At 34.4% G+C, this 14,628-nt stretch overlaps 1 protein-coding gene across 2 annotated transcripts; it reads right to left on the bottom strand.

Annotated features, from left to right (window-relative positions):
- Nucleotides 1–1,785: 1,785 nt before the first annotated feature.
- Nucleotides 1,786–4,240, bottom strand: LOC122318038. Of its 2 annotated transcripts, XM_043135166.1 has the most exons (3): nucleotides 4,045–4,240; nucleotides 3,569–3,645; nucleotides 1,786–3,334 (listed from the first exon to the last, which is right to left on the bottom strand). In XM_043135166.1, exon 3 carries the CDS (start codon nucleotides 3,245–3,247, stop codon nucleotides 2,129–2,131), a length of 1,119 nt encoding a protein of 372 aa, XP_042991100.1. In that variant the 5' UTR covers nucleotides 3,248–3,334; nucleotides 3,569–3,645; nucleotides 4,045–4,240; the 3' UTR covers nucleotides 1,786–2,128. The 2 variants fall into 2 exon arrangements, with proteins under 2 accessions (XP_042991100.1, XP_042991099.1); XM_043135165.1 differs by lacking the exon at nucleotides 3,569–3,645 and having other exon boundaries at nucleotides 4,045–4,239.
- Between the last annotated feature and the right edge of the window lie 10,388 nt (nucleotides 4,241–14,628).

Here is a 14,628-nt window from a genome sequence, read left to right as displayed (position 1 = left end):
CTAAAGGCATTACTGTCTCTCAAAGAAAATATGCCCTGGATATTCTACAAGATAGTGGCTTTTCTGGTTGTAAACCAGTAGCTTTTCCTATGGAGTCCAATCTGAAACTAAGTGCAAATGATTCTTCACCTTCTCTTACTGATCCTGCATCTTATAGAAGACTTGTTGGTCGACTGTTGTACTTAACTATAACTCGATCTGACATAGCTTATTCTGTTCAAGCATTGAGTCAATTTATGGCCAATCCAAGTACCTTACATCTTCAAGCTACTGAAATGGTACTTAGATACATTAAAGCTACACCAGGTCAGGGACTTTTCATGTCTGCAAACTCATCTCTACATCTAAAAGCATACTCAGATAGTGAATGGGGTGGCTGCTTGGACACTAGAAGAAGTGTAACTTGGTTCACAATGTTTCTAGGAGATTCTCTTGTCTCATGGAAATCGAAGAAACAACCCACTGTTAACAGATCATCTGCTAAATCTGAGTACAGGGCCTTAGCAACAACTACACGTGAAATTCAATGGCTCCTCTATCTGCTAGCTGATCTAAATGTTCAACATTCTCAAGCTGCCTTATTATATACTGATAGCAAATCAGCATCAGAAATTGCTTCTAATCTTGTGCATCACAAAAGGACTAAACACATTCAGCTGGATTGCCACTTAGTTCGAGAAAAATTACAAGAAGACCTCATTAAAATCATACACATCCCCTCTAAACATCAGTTAGCTGATATATTAACCAAACCCCTTGGTTCACTCAGTTTTCATCATCTTATACACAAGATGGGAATGATTAACATTCATTCTCATCTTGACAGGGGGTGTTGGAGCTTGCAGAATCATATAGAAGGTCTGGAGTTAAAGTCTCAAGAAGCTAAACAGAAACAAAAAGGCTTGCATGTAATTGGTAGTTAAGTTAGTTATCCAATCATGAATATTAGTGGTCCAGATGGCAAGTTGTAAATAGTCCTTGTGTCTATTTAAATGAATTGATTGTATAGCACTATAATTCAATTTCGTACAATAATGAGAAGCACTGATTTTCGTCTTCTCTGATCTCTCTGTTTTCAAGATCGTTATATACAATTTTCTATACATTTTACAAGGATCTCCAACATCAGCTCATTAATATCATTTCTAATAAAAAAAAAAAAGATTTCAAAACACCTCAAATTCATTGCTATAAATTCTTTTTAGAGTAGATAAAATTTGGGTACAAGCAGTAGATATACACTGAACTTGTCCTAAAATTGCAATTGAAAGTGTAGAAGTGCAGGCCAATCTAAAAACAATCACAATAAAGACTTTTTAAGATGCGATCAAGACAATCAATGAGGAAGGCAATGCAAAAAAAAATTACGCACAAATAATTCTACAAACTGATATGATTTCATTTAATTCGTTAAATCTACTTTACAATAAAAATAACTTTATAATCTAACGAACAACATCAAACCATATCAATTCATGAGATTGCTTTTATAAAATCTTTTCGTGGTTAAAGTATTTCCATATGAAAATGAAACAAAAAATTGAAGGCTTTCAAGTGTATCCGTTCGGTCATAGAAGTCAAAGTTAAAAGTTCAACTGTTATGCTCTCCTCGCAAAGTCCACACGTGGGAGCAGCCTTTTACCACCCAATATCCCTCTTCATTAAATTTAAATTTAACGTTATTTCCATTTCTGATAATACTGTATTTACGAAAGCAGCAACAAGTAACATATATATGTCACTTTGATAAGTAGCGACACTGCATATAAAAATAAAACAATCAACTTGAAAAAAAAAATTTATATAACCAATGACACTCAGCATTCTATTGTTCATTTCTCATCGATTCTATGAGCAGGACGAATATGCAACATGATAACAAATACTATTCAATTTATTCCATCACTTGAATCCTAGCTTGAAGCTTTGTTATTCTGTAAAGCACGGATGCAAGCAATTAAATATCTAAATTTACATTCAGTCAGTTTATCTTCATTACAAAGCCGGAAAAAATGAGCAAAACAGATAAATCAAAGAAAGCCGTTTCTGTAAAAAAGAGCACCATGAACCTACCTCAGCTATCAACTTCTATCACAGTAGCCACCTGTCACCACATTACATTTCAACATCACGACTGCAGTACTTTATTTTGTTCGACACAAGCTGGAACTTTGAACTCTTGGCATTTCCACACCGGTGTAGCCCCAATTGGCATCACACCATCAGCTGAAGGCTGCATTGAGAATAAGGGTATACTGCCAGCAGTGGGGCTGCCTACGTTATTCTCAGTCATTGGGGTGTTTCTCCCATTCGTCTCCTCCTTGGGGTTTGATCGATCCCTAAAAGTACAAATGCTTAGCGGCAACCTTTTTAGCTTCACTCTTCCCCTTTTTTTACCAGTTGTACACACATCTTCCCCAGTTTTATCCTTTGGCTGACTTGATTCTTCTTCTTCATTATCCACCTCTAGTTGGCTGACTTTATCAGACTTGGAGTCCCTTTCATCTGCTTTGTGTGTGTATAATTCTCGGATGGAACCCTCAGAATTGACCTTGCCTGTTACAGCATGACCATTGGACATAGATGGGAGGTGTCCTTCCAACAAGGTACCCCCATTGGATACCCTAATTTTCTCAGAACTCACTGAGCTTTTAGGCTTCTTGTGTTTATGACCCTTCCAGTCAGAACTTGAAGCGTTCTTCGAGATTCTGGGGGAGCTGTTAATAGCTCGATGCAACTTGCGGGCCAACTCTTCATCTGTCTTGTTGTTCTCAATCGGTTGGTATTTTTTGTACAAAAGCCGAACTGGAAGATGCTTCTTCAGCCTATTCTTTTTCAGATATTTTTCCTTAGAGGCTGCCTCTTCAGAAAATGAGGCAACCAAATCTAAGGCGCTCTTGGCAGCAGCCATTGCCTTTGATGCTTTTGCAGCCTTCTCTTCAGAGGCAGCTCTTGCAGCCTCTGCAGCCTCAGCTGCAGCAATAGCTGCTGATTTTGAAGCCTCTACTATTTCCTCTGGTGTAAGGTTAGGATTATTCGAATGAGAGCTTAACAGGTTGTTAAGACGAGTTTCAAAGTCGCTTAAAGTAGCAGCAGATGAAGCAGAAGCAGAAGAAGCAATTAAAGGGAGACCCAGAGCACCATCAGCTTCCGAGCTTTGCTTTTTCAATCCAGCAAGCAGGCGCTTTCGAGGAGGCAAAAGGACATCCGCATCCAAGTGATTGACATCACAGATATTAGCCTCCATTATTCCTATTATTTATTAATTTTCTTCACACCCAAATGTTGAACAATTCTCCACATGTATAACTTGGTGTCTCCATTTACATTCAGGCTAAAACAAACATACGAAAAACTAAACGTTCAGTATGAGTCCAATATGAAATCTGTAGTGATTTGAAAATTTTGAAAACCCAGATAAGCTTCTGCATTCTTCATCCAGATCCAAAATTAATTCAACCCATTTTTGAGACTGAGTTGACATACAGACATGCTTTGATTGGTAATGACGAATATCAAAGAAATAATAAAAAAAGAAACAAAATTCATATCCTCATGATTTCCACACCTTAGCTTCCAAAGGTAACAGAAAAACAATAGAGCCGACAAAATTTCACGCAAGTATTTGAGCTGAATTTAGTCCTCCTGGGAAAACAAAAATGAAAGCCCACAGGACCTCAATTTTCTCGGCAAACAAAACAAAAGTAGCAACGCATCGAATTCACCCAAACAAAATTCAAAATTTCGAAAGCACAGAAGAATTAAGCGCCCAAAACATGCACAGATTCATCCATACACCAACTCTTAAGCAAAGCATCGAATTCCCAACGTCTGAATAAGAATACGGTCGAAAACAAATAATCGGATCAGAATCAGCATTAATCTGGAACGCCAGGAGCTCGATTTCTCAGAATTATGCAAATCAATGGCAGTTGGAGAGCAATTACATTGAATTTTCGTATTAAGAAAACTTTTGAGGAAAAAATGAAGAGAAAAAAACAGAAATAGAATTGAAGCACGAGGAAGGGAAGGTTGCATAAATACCTGGCGATCTCGTTTGTTAATCAGAAAGAAATGAGGTAGAATAGAGAAAGAGACTTTGAATTAGGGTTTTCACAGAGGGAGAGAGAGAGAGAGACAGACAGACAGAAGGATGAGGAAGAAAAGACGTCATGAGAAAAATCGAAGATGAGCTTATATATAATGTCGGAAAGTAATATCGATTGGTTCTGGTTTTTCTCTGTTCAACGTTACAGAATAATATTTTACATTGTATCCTCTCCCAAACCCGAAATGTTTACCCCTCAACTCGAGAGAGAAATGTTTTGCTTTGAAGAGAAAATTACAAATTAAGAAAAAATAATTATTTTAATTTATAAATTTATTTTAATTTATTTTTTACTTTTTGGTACACATAACACTTCTCTTTATTATTACTTTAATAGAAAGTAGATGCAAGTAAAAAACTATTTGATATTAAGTATTTTGTTGGATTTTTATTTTCTTGTCGGCGTTTTTAAGCATTTGGAATAATCCAGTTTTTATGGTTTTTATTATTGCATTTAAGTGGTTAAAAAGGTAATTTTGTCAGTTAGGCAGGAAAAAGAAGAGAAAATTGGGTTGTTTAGTGAGAAGTGAATAAATTAATGTCAGATTTATTTTCACACACGAGCAGCCCCAACTTCAACCTCATGTATAGATTATCATACCATTTGATATGATTATTTTCTTCGTAAGAAATCTTAAAAATTAATATTGATATGGGTTTAATTATTTACATGCTAGAGGACTTAGAAAAAAGAGCCGTCGCTCCAACTAATTAATACCTTAATTAGCCGTCAAAACTAATTTTAAAATATATATAAATTATTATTTGAATTTAGGAACAAAAGGAAAATAAGATACGCAAAATAGGCAGTCAGTCAGGTCTATTCTATACAAAGTTTTGCTATTCATTATTTCATACACTACACATTCTATTTTTTTTTTTTTATTCCAACTGAATTAATTGAATTCTTTTACTCATCATCTATATATTATATCATTGTTAAAATAAATAAATAAATAAATAGTAGAATTTTTCTTCCTATCTTACTTACAAGCTGGTTAGTAGTGGTTTAGATCCTAACAAAATTGAAAGAAGAAAGAGGGATACACGTAAGTGAGGATGTTGTACGTTACAAAAAGAGTATTCAAATGAGTTGATCAGTTACTTGTATTCCTGATATTAAATTATTTGCATGCTAGAGGACTTAAAATATATATATATTTATATATATAAATTTTAAAATTAAGATTCAAACTTTGAAATTATTATTTGAATTTAGGAGTAAGAGAAAGGAAATAAGATATGCAAGGTAGGCAACCAGCCAGGTCTATTCTATACAGAGTTTTGCTATTCATGATTTCATACACTATATACTATAATTTTTTTTTACTGAATTATTTAAATTTTTTTACTCATCATCAATACATTATATAATTGTTAAGATAAAAATAATAATAATAATAAATAAATAGTAGAATTTTTCTTCCTATCTTACTTACTAGCTGGTTAGTAGTGGTTTAGATCCTAACAAAATTGAAAGAAGAAAGAGGGATACACGTAAGTGAGGCTGTTGTACGTTACAAAAAGAGTATTCAAATGAGTTGATCAGTTACTTGTATTCCTGATGTTAAATTATCAGCTTTAACTGATTTGAGCTCAAATAATGTTTTAGTTTCATTATTTTTATATGAGCAGATACGTTTCAAACTTGAAGGCTCCAAGCCAGTTTGGCTTTAGCTTTGATAATTGTGGCCTTGAGATCTTAATTGTCAACTTGGAGGGCTTTTATTTTTTATTTTTTTGCACATGCAAGCTAGCTAGGATTTATGGGTGATTCTCGCGATCAAACCCCTGGAATCACCCATTGGTAAACGCCTTATTTCATATTAAACCCATTTGCTCCCTTCTTTGCCACCCAGTCCGCCACCTTGATTTGCTTCTCTGAACACGTGATAGATATACGTATTTCAAGAGGAGAACATATTAACCAGGGCACCATGCACAGTCGTCCTTGCTTCTAGTTCCAGCCGGCCAATTCACAACTTGTTCCAAGTATAGTTTAGTTTCACACACAACAACTCTAACCCATCCAAACAAATCTAGCTCGCACTTCAGCTGAAGTGTTTTGTCTCCTTGCCATCGTGATCAGTTGCCTTTGGTGTTTTGACCGGGATAGCAGGAAAACCGAGCTGACTTATGATTTGCATGTTCTGAGGATTTAGTGACAAAAGTTGAATTCTGCCGTGAAGAATTTTGGAGATGAAACTACAAAGGAATGAAAGTAAAGCTTTGAGAAACGGAGAGCTAGGGATTGAAAGAAAATCCTTTTCTGTACTATCTGAAAAATTGAAATGTCAAAATAACAAGTGCAAAAGTATTTATATGTACTTCTTATGTAAAAGGGCACAAAAGTAAATGTACAACTTATATATTTCTAATAGTCCCCCTCAAGATGGAGTGTATATATTCACTACAGCATCTTGCTAAGTAAAGAATGAAATTGATGAAATCTAAGTGCTTTGGTAAAGATATCACTGAGTTGAGAATGAGAAGCTACAGGAGTATTTTGATCATATTGGCTTGTATCTTTTCCCTCACAATGTGGCAATCTATTTCGATGTGCTTTGTTCTTTCATAGAATACGGGATTGGCAGCAAGGTGAAGAGTTGCTTTGCTAGCACAAAAAACCAGTGCTGGCTTTGAATACTGAATCTGAAAATCTTTCAAAAAGGAAATCAGCCAAGACAGCTCACAAGTAGTAGAGGTCATAGCCCTATATTTTGCTTTAGCTCAAGATTTGGAGACAGTTTGTTGCTTCTTGGACTTCCAAGAAATTAAAAAATCTCTAAGGAAGATACAAAAACCTGTAACTGATCTTCTGGTATCCACATACTCAGACCAGTCCGAATCACAAAAAGCCTTGAGATGAAAATCAGAAGTAGCAGGAAAGAAAAGACCCCGTCCAGGTGCACCCTTTAAGTACTTAAGTATTCTGTGTACTACATCTAGATGTGGTTTCCTTGGTTTGTTCATATATTGACTCAAAACTTGCATAGAATAAGACATATCTGAGCGAGATATAGTGAGGTAAAAGAGTCTTCCAATCAATCTTCTATAGATAGAAGGATCCTCTAAAATATCACCATCTGATTCAGAAAATTTCACATTCTGTTCCATAGGAAATGCCATTGATTTGGCAGCCAAGAAACCTGAATCTTGTAAGATATCCAAAACATATTTTCTTTGGAACAATGTAATGCCTTTGGAGGATCTAGCAACTTCCAAACCAAGGAAATACTTCAAATTATCCAAATCTTTAATTCTAAATTTGTTATCCATAAATGCTTTCAATTCCGAAATTGAATTCAAATCATTGCTAGCTAGAAGTATATCATCAACATAAATTGGCAATACAACGAAAGAACCATTTTCTGATTTGACAAACAATGAATGATCTGACTTTGCTTGTTGAAAACCATAATCAATAATGGTTGTAGACAATTTTGAAAACCATTGTCTAGAAGCTTGCCGCAGTCCATAAAGAGACTTTTGTAATTTACAAACTCTAGAGTCCCCCTGCTGTGCAAATCCAAGTGAAATAACCATATAAACTTCCTCATTTAAATCTCCATGTAAGAGATTTTTGGCAGCTGCTCTTGCCAACAAACATCTCACTTTTGTCATCTTAGCAATTGGAGAAAAAGTCTCATGAAAATCAAGACCCTCAATTTGGTTGTACCCCTTAGCAACCAAACGAGCTTTGTACCTTTCAATGGTACCATCAACTTTGTACTTAACTCGGTAAACCCATTTACAGCCTATTGGTTTCTTACCTACAAGTAAAGTTGTGAGAGTCCATGGTTGATTTGCCTCAAGGGCTTTGATTTCAGCATTCATTATTGCTTGCCATTCATGAATTTGTATTACTTGAGAAAAGGTTTGAGGTTCAGAAATATATGAAATGGTTGAAGCAAAATGCTTGTAGGAATTAGAGAGTTGATGATAAGAAATGACATCAGAAAGTGGAAATTTGATACCTGAGGACTTATCTGTCAAGCAAATAGATTAAGATGGGAGATGAGAAGCTAGTTGACAATGATAATCCTGCAAGTAGCTTGGTTATTTTCTTGTCCTTGTCAATTGTCGAATAAGAGGAGCTGAATCTATAGTTTGTGGAGAAATAGCAGAAGAGGAAGGCAAATCTAATGAAGAAGGAGGAAATGAATCTGTAGAATTCTTAGAAGAAAATTCTGATGAAGTTGAAGGTGAATAGAAAACTAAATCTAGAAGGTCAGAAACTGATTTTGGAAAAACAAATGAGTTACAAGGTGTGGTGAAAGAAGAAGGAGAAGAGAAAGGAAATATATGTTCATGAAACACCACAACACAAGATATGAAAGTTTTATGTGTTTCAAGATCATATAATTTGTATCCTTTGATAGCAAATGGATAATCAATGAAGATGCATTTTCTTGCTCTTGGATCAAATTTTGATCTATAACGAGTCAAAGTAGATGCAAAGCAAATACAACCAAAAACTTTGAGATGATTATAGGAAGGAGGTGTGGAGTACAAAACTTCATGTGGATATTTATGGGAGAGTAATAGAGTTGGTATAAGATTGATTAAATGAGTAGCAACAAGAATACAATCACCCCAAAAATTGAGTGGTAATGAAACTTTGAATCTTACGGAACAAGTAGCATTGAGTAAGTGTTGGTGTTTTCTTTCAACTACACCATTTTGTTTTAGCCTTTCAACACAACTTTTTTGTTGTATGACACATTGAGAAGAAAAAAATTCTGATAGGTGAAATTCAATCCCATTGTCAGTTCTAATCTTCTTGATTTTAGAATGAAACTGAGTTTCAACTAATTTGAAGAAAGACTATAAATAAGGTCTAGTTTGAGATTTTTTGTGTAGAAGATATACCCAAGTGGACTTGGAATAATCATCTACAATTGTGAGAAAGTATTTTGAACCATCTAAAGCAGAAATTGAGAAAGGCCCCCACAAATCACAATGAATGAGCTTAAATGCAAAAGCTGAAACAAATTCACTATAATCAAATGGTAAACATTTATGTTTAGCTAATTGACAGATTGTACAAACACAAGAATCAGGAAATTTTGGTACATTCAGATTTGATACACAATTATCGAGAAATTTTAACTTGGAAAAGGGAATGTGACCTAGCCAATAATGCCACAAACTAAAATTCTGATTTATAAAAGAAGAAGATGAAACAGAACAACCAACCAAGTGTCTTTGCAGCAATTGATATAGGCCAGCCTTCTCCTCACCCATTCCAATTGTTGTCAATGTTGATAGGTCCTAGATGAAACAAAGGTTGGAAACAAAAACAATACAACATGAAGAATCATAGGTAGGGGGGAGTTTTGTTCGGCCCGGTCTCGAGAGGTTTTGTGGACCGGACCGGACCTATTCGGTCAAGGGTTTTCTCACCCTGGACCAGACTAAACTCTATAAGGACCGGGCAGGTATGGTCCCATTCAGGTCAGTCCGATCTGGTCGGTCCAAATGGGCCAATGTTTTTCTTCCATAATTTTCGGCCCAATAGTCTTATTTTTCTTCCATAATTTCCAACCCAATGGCCCAATAAATTTGAATAAAAGATTTTATTACAAAAAAAAAAATCAAAATTTTCTATATTCATCTAAATATTTTAAACAAAGTTATCAATCACTAGTATGTAATGTGTACATCATGTAAGTAACATACATCAAATCTGGCTTCTAAAAGAAATAAATAAATAAATAAATCTTTCCCAAGCATAGATAATGAAAAGCTCTTCAAATAAATAATAGTAGAAGACTAAAACTAAATGTCTATAAGAGTAGGAGTCATATTTAGTAATTTACATCAAAAGCTCTAAATAAAAACATAACTCTCAAATATGAAATTCAAATAACACTATAACAATAGCATAAATTACTTACCAAAAAAAAAAAAAAACTATAACAGTGGCATAAAGCATTTACATCAATACAAACAAAAACAATTATCTCCTGAGCTTGGCAGCTGCTACATCATTTGGTTTGGCATACTTTTCACTTTTCACAATATTTTATAATATGTAAACAAAGGAATTATTAGCCAAAAGTTCTCATCACCAAACACATGAACATAGTAATCATTCTCAATAAAAATATAGTAATCAAGTTATCAACCTTTAGTTTCAAACTCTTAAGATTTAATTAATATAGAAGTGGAGAGACTCATGAATATAATGACCTCCTCGTGTGTATTCAAGTATACAACATTTGAAAGTACGCTAACTAAATTCACCTTCCACCAATTTAGAAGGTCAAAACTGTCACATTGATCATCACATTTTTCAGTTAGATATCTATCAACCTCTGACTTGCTTTCCAAAGAGTCTTCTGATTGTAACTCTGCTGAAATTGGGCCATCAATGCAACCTGTGATGCCTGTCTATTCGCAGACTAATCTGTTGAAGGACTTGCATCTTCATGTGGGGAACTTGTGCGCTGATAAGAACTCCCTTCTTCATTTTGGATGTATGCCTCATATATGCGGATAAACCCCCCAACTCAAATCAATGGTTTTTGTAGGATCATTTGCATACATTTTTCTCAACCCAAAGTCAAGATATCGCATCTTGTAGCGAGGATCAGGAACAATCCCAACGTATAGCAACATATTCTGCTTATCTATGTTCTCACAATACTTTTCAAACTTTCGCTTTATATTTGTGGCCATTAATCCCACCACGGTGCTTCCTTTTCCACACTCTATGTTAATGACATTTTTAGTAGTAATCAACTCCGTAAAAAAAGTACTGCAAGTTATATATTCACCCCCCGAGAAGCGTAAAGTTGTATCATAAAATAATCTAAGAAGTATATAAAACAACTATACCTTGTCCCAATCAGAATCATTGGGAGGCCCTAACTTCTTTGACTTTCTCATATTCACCACATCACATTCATCATCGTCATCATCATCATCTCTAATACTACCCAAAAAGCCCACATCTTCCTCCTCCAACCGATCAAAAGCCTTTCTAAATTTCTCAGCCCTCTCCAACATAAGATAGGTGGAGTTCCACCTAGTCGGTACATATAGGCAAACATGACTTTTGGATTGAATCTCTTCCAACCCCACACATTTCTTAAATATACTCCACCTTTGAGGAGAGGATTTAACATACTTTATAACATCCCTCACCTTCGCAATAGACTCCTCATATTCTTTCAATCCCTCACGGACGATTAAATTTAAAATGTGAGCACAACATCGAACATGCAAGAATTCATATTCTAAGACCGTGTCCCTCCTATACTTCATTTTTTTTTTTCAAATAAAAAATAGCCTCATTATTAGAACTTGCATTATCAAGAGTGATTGCAAGTATTTTCGGTCGCTCCCAATCATGCAAACACAACTCTATCCCTTTACCAAGTGTATCACCCTTGTGATTTTCAACCAAAGAAAATGAAAGAATCCTCTTATGTAGCTTCCATTTATCATCAATAAAATGTGATGTGAGACACATATAGTTGAGGTTTTGGACGAATGTCCATGTATCCCTCGTGAGGAAAATTCATTGCCCTCGAAGAGCACTTTTCAATTTATTTATTTTTCCTTATAAACAGATTAAAACAATCATTGGCAATTGTGCAACGGGATGGAATCCCTACCCACTTTGGGCAAACCACAAGTATAAACTTCTTGAAACCCTCACCTTCAACAAACCTAAAGGGCAACTCATCAACAATAATCATCTCTGTTAAGACTTGTCGGCAAGCCTCAACACTAAATACAATGGGCACAAGTCCCCCACTACCACTACCTCCCTTCATCTTCCAACCAAAAGTAGTCTGGGACTTATCTGTATTCTTAAATGGATCTTTCTTACATTACTTCTCAATGCGATACTTCATGGGCTCCGTACCGTTGATCTTTGTATCACATGCATATGAAGTACCACAATAATTACATACAGCCCTAGGTTTAGTGGAATCACCTTTTGGTATTCTTGAAAAGTGATCCCAAACCATTAACCTAACTCACCACTTTGTGACCCACCAATATTAAATTTATCACTTACATTGGATGGGGGTGCGGGTGGAGGCATATCTAGACTTTTTATTGACTCTTGCATATCATTGGTTGAAGTTGAAGAGTCCATCTAGAAAAATAAACAACCAAGTACCAACAATTAGATTAGATATAAAGTCAACCACTACAAAAATAAGCAAATCACAGAATACGTGGTTAGAATAAACAAATTACTGAATAAACAAATCACACTTGTAAAGGATATTAACTAAATTATATATAAGAACCTAAAAATTATATATATCATCTCATGTTGGGCTTGGCATCAAGGAATAACTTTAATAAATAATTTTAGAGAAATCCCAATTGGCTAAGCTGATTTGAATTTCGTGCAAATAAGTTAATAACCCAAACTGTGCATACATGAATCAAGCTGTGAATAAAGCCCATATCCGTAGGTTCATTTTGCCATTAACTTTCCTACCATATTGATAAAAGGATTCAACACATGTGCCGAGTTTTACAATATATTGAAGCAGAATTTTCACAACTTAGCTTCTATATAGGTGTTTGAATTTTTTTTATATATAATTTTTTGTCTGATTATCAGCAGCTAGTTTAAATTTGGCAAGCCTCCCCAATCCCCACTATGTTCCATAAGGTTAAAAAGTACATAATGCATGTGAAGTAAAAAAAAAAAAAAAGTACAAAGTGCACCCACGAAAAGCTTTTCCTTAAATAATTAATCATCTTTTCACATGTTAATTGAAAGTGCTCCTGGCAAACCCACATTATCAGTTGAAAGCAAGTTGTCATTTTTGACTTCCTGAAGGTCCCAGACTCCCAAGACTCCTTTTTTTTATGTATATATCAACCCAATTAAGGCACATAATAAAATAATATTTGTAATGAGGTGTTATAGATATATAGCATATTTATGTTCAATTAACTTCAACTATAACAAAGACATGATATATATTCTTGAAATTTATAACAAATTTATAAATTCTGTTTTACATTATGCCCTTGAAATCACTATAACAAAGACATGATTTCACTAAATAGTCGACATTATATATAGATGCTTTATATATAAAGACATTATATAAAGCAGAGTCGCAGGCACAAATTTAGCCCATATTTGTTTTCAACTATACAAAATCCGTTTCTGGTCAAAGACATTTAGTGATTTCAACAAAGACATTATATATAAATGCTTTATATAACTTCAACTATTACAGATGCCCTTGAAAAATCCCTGAAAATAAAAACCTAAACCCAAAAAATAACCCTACCTATTACCAAATTTACATACCTAAATCAGTGGGAGAGACGACTGCCGCAGGGCTGAGAGACAACCGAGAGAGGGCTGGGGCGCTGCTGCGAGCCTACGTGAGAGAGAGCTGCAGATACTAAGGGAATGGCTAAGAATCTTAAAGGGGCTGCGTGAGGTAAGTGGGAAACGAAGAAAGCAAAGAAGCTATGACGGAGGGGCTAGGTTTGGAGGGGATTCGACCGACGGAGGGGCTATAGATGACAGCCTGGCAGCAACGGAGGGGCTAGGGTTCCGATTTGCTTGAGAAAGTGAGAGAGCCGAGAGGTCTAGGGGGGGATTCGGAAATGGGTTCAGATTTCTGGGAAGGGAAATTTGGGAGGGAATCGCGGGGGGAAAGGGGGGAATGGCTTACCGTATGTTGAAATAGCGCCATTTCAACATATGGTAAGCTGAGAAAAAAAAAAAAGAAGAAGAAGAAGAATAAGAAGAAGAAGAAGAAGAAACTGGGTTGCGTGAAACGCAAGCCAATTTTAAATTCCCTCTAAAACTAGACCTAAACGGTGCCGTTTAGCTCCAATTTTATACTAAATGGCGTTGTTTTCTCTACTACCTAAGATATGATTTTCACTTCTAAAAAGTAAAAAAATTAATAAGTTAGTAAAAAAATATTTAAGTTAGTAAAATTAAAATTAAGTAAACTATTTAATGTATATTATTTAATTGACTCATTAAAAAAATCACTAATTAAAATTATATTGATGATGTTAATTATTACTTTATTACTAACTTAGAGAGTGAGAGACTAGAGTATATCAATTGACAATTTGTTTTTTTTTTATATATCCAATGGAATTTTGTTTAATACTTATGTAATTATATTGTGATATATAAAATTATTAATAATTTAATATATATATAGCTAATAGTATACTATTATATATATTAATATATTATATATATATATTAGTAATACACTAATACTATTAGTCTATTAGTATACAGTAAATTAGTAATAGTTATTAACTTATTTACTATAACTAATAATACACTAGTACTAATAATCTAATATTATAATTAATAACTATATGTCATAACTAATAACTAATAATATGTAATAACACTAGTACTAATAACTAGTAACTAGTATTACTATATCTCTTCAAACCCAACACATTTACTAATACTCTATGTAATACTATATAATTATATTAAATAAGAGTAATACTCTTATAATCTTATTACTAATACTAGCATATTA

The sequence above is a fragment of the Carya illinoinensis genome, chromosome 8 (genome assembly GCF_018687715.1).
Source record: "Carya illinoinensis cultivar Pawnee chromosome 8, C.illinoinensisPawnee_v1, whole genome shotgun sequence".
Classification (NCBI taxonomy): Eukaryota; Viridiplantae; Streptophyta; class Magnoliopsida; order Fagales; family Juglandaceae; genus Carya; species Carya illinoinensis.
Note: the sequence above shows the minus strand (reverse complement) of the source record. Positions and strands in the feature narration are given on the sequence as shown.

Excerpts from the sequence above, each read along its gene's own strand:
- LOC122318038 (XM_043135166.1), bottom strand. The coding sequence starts at position 3,247 with ATGGAGGCTAATATCTGTGATGTCAATCACTTGGATGCGGATGTCCTT.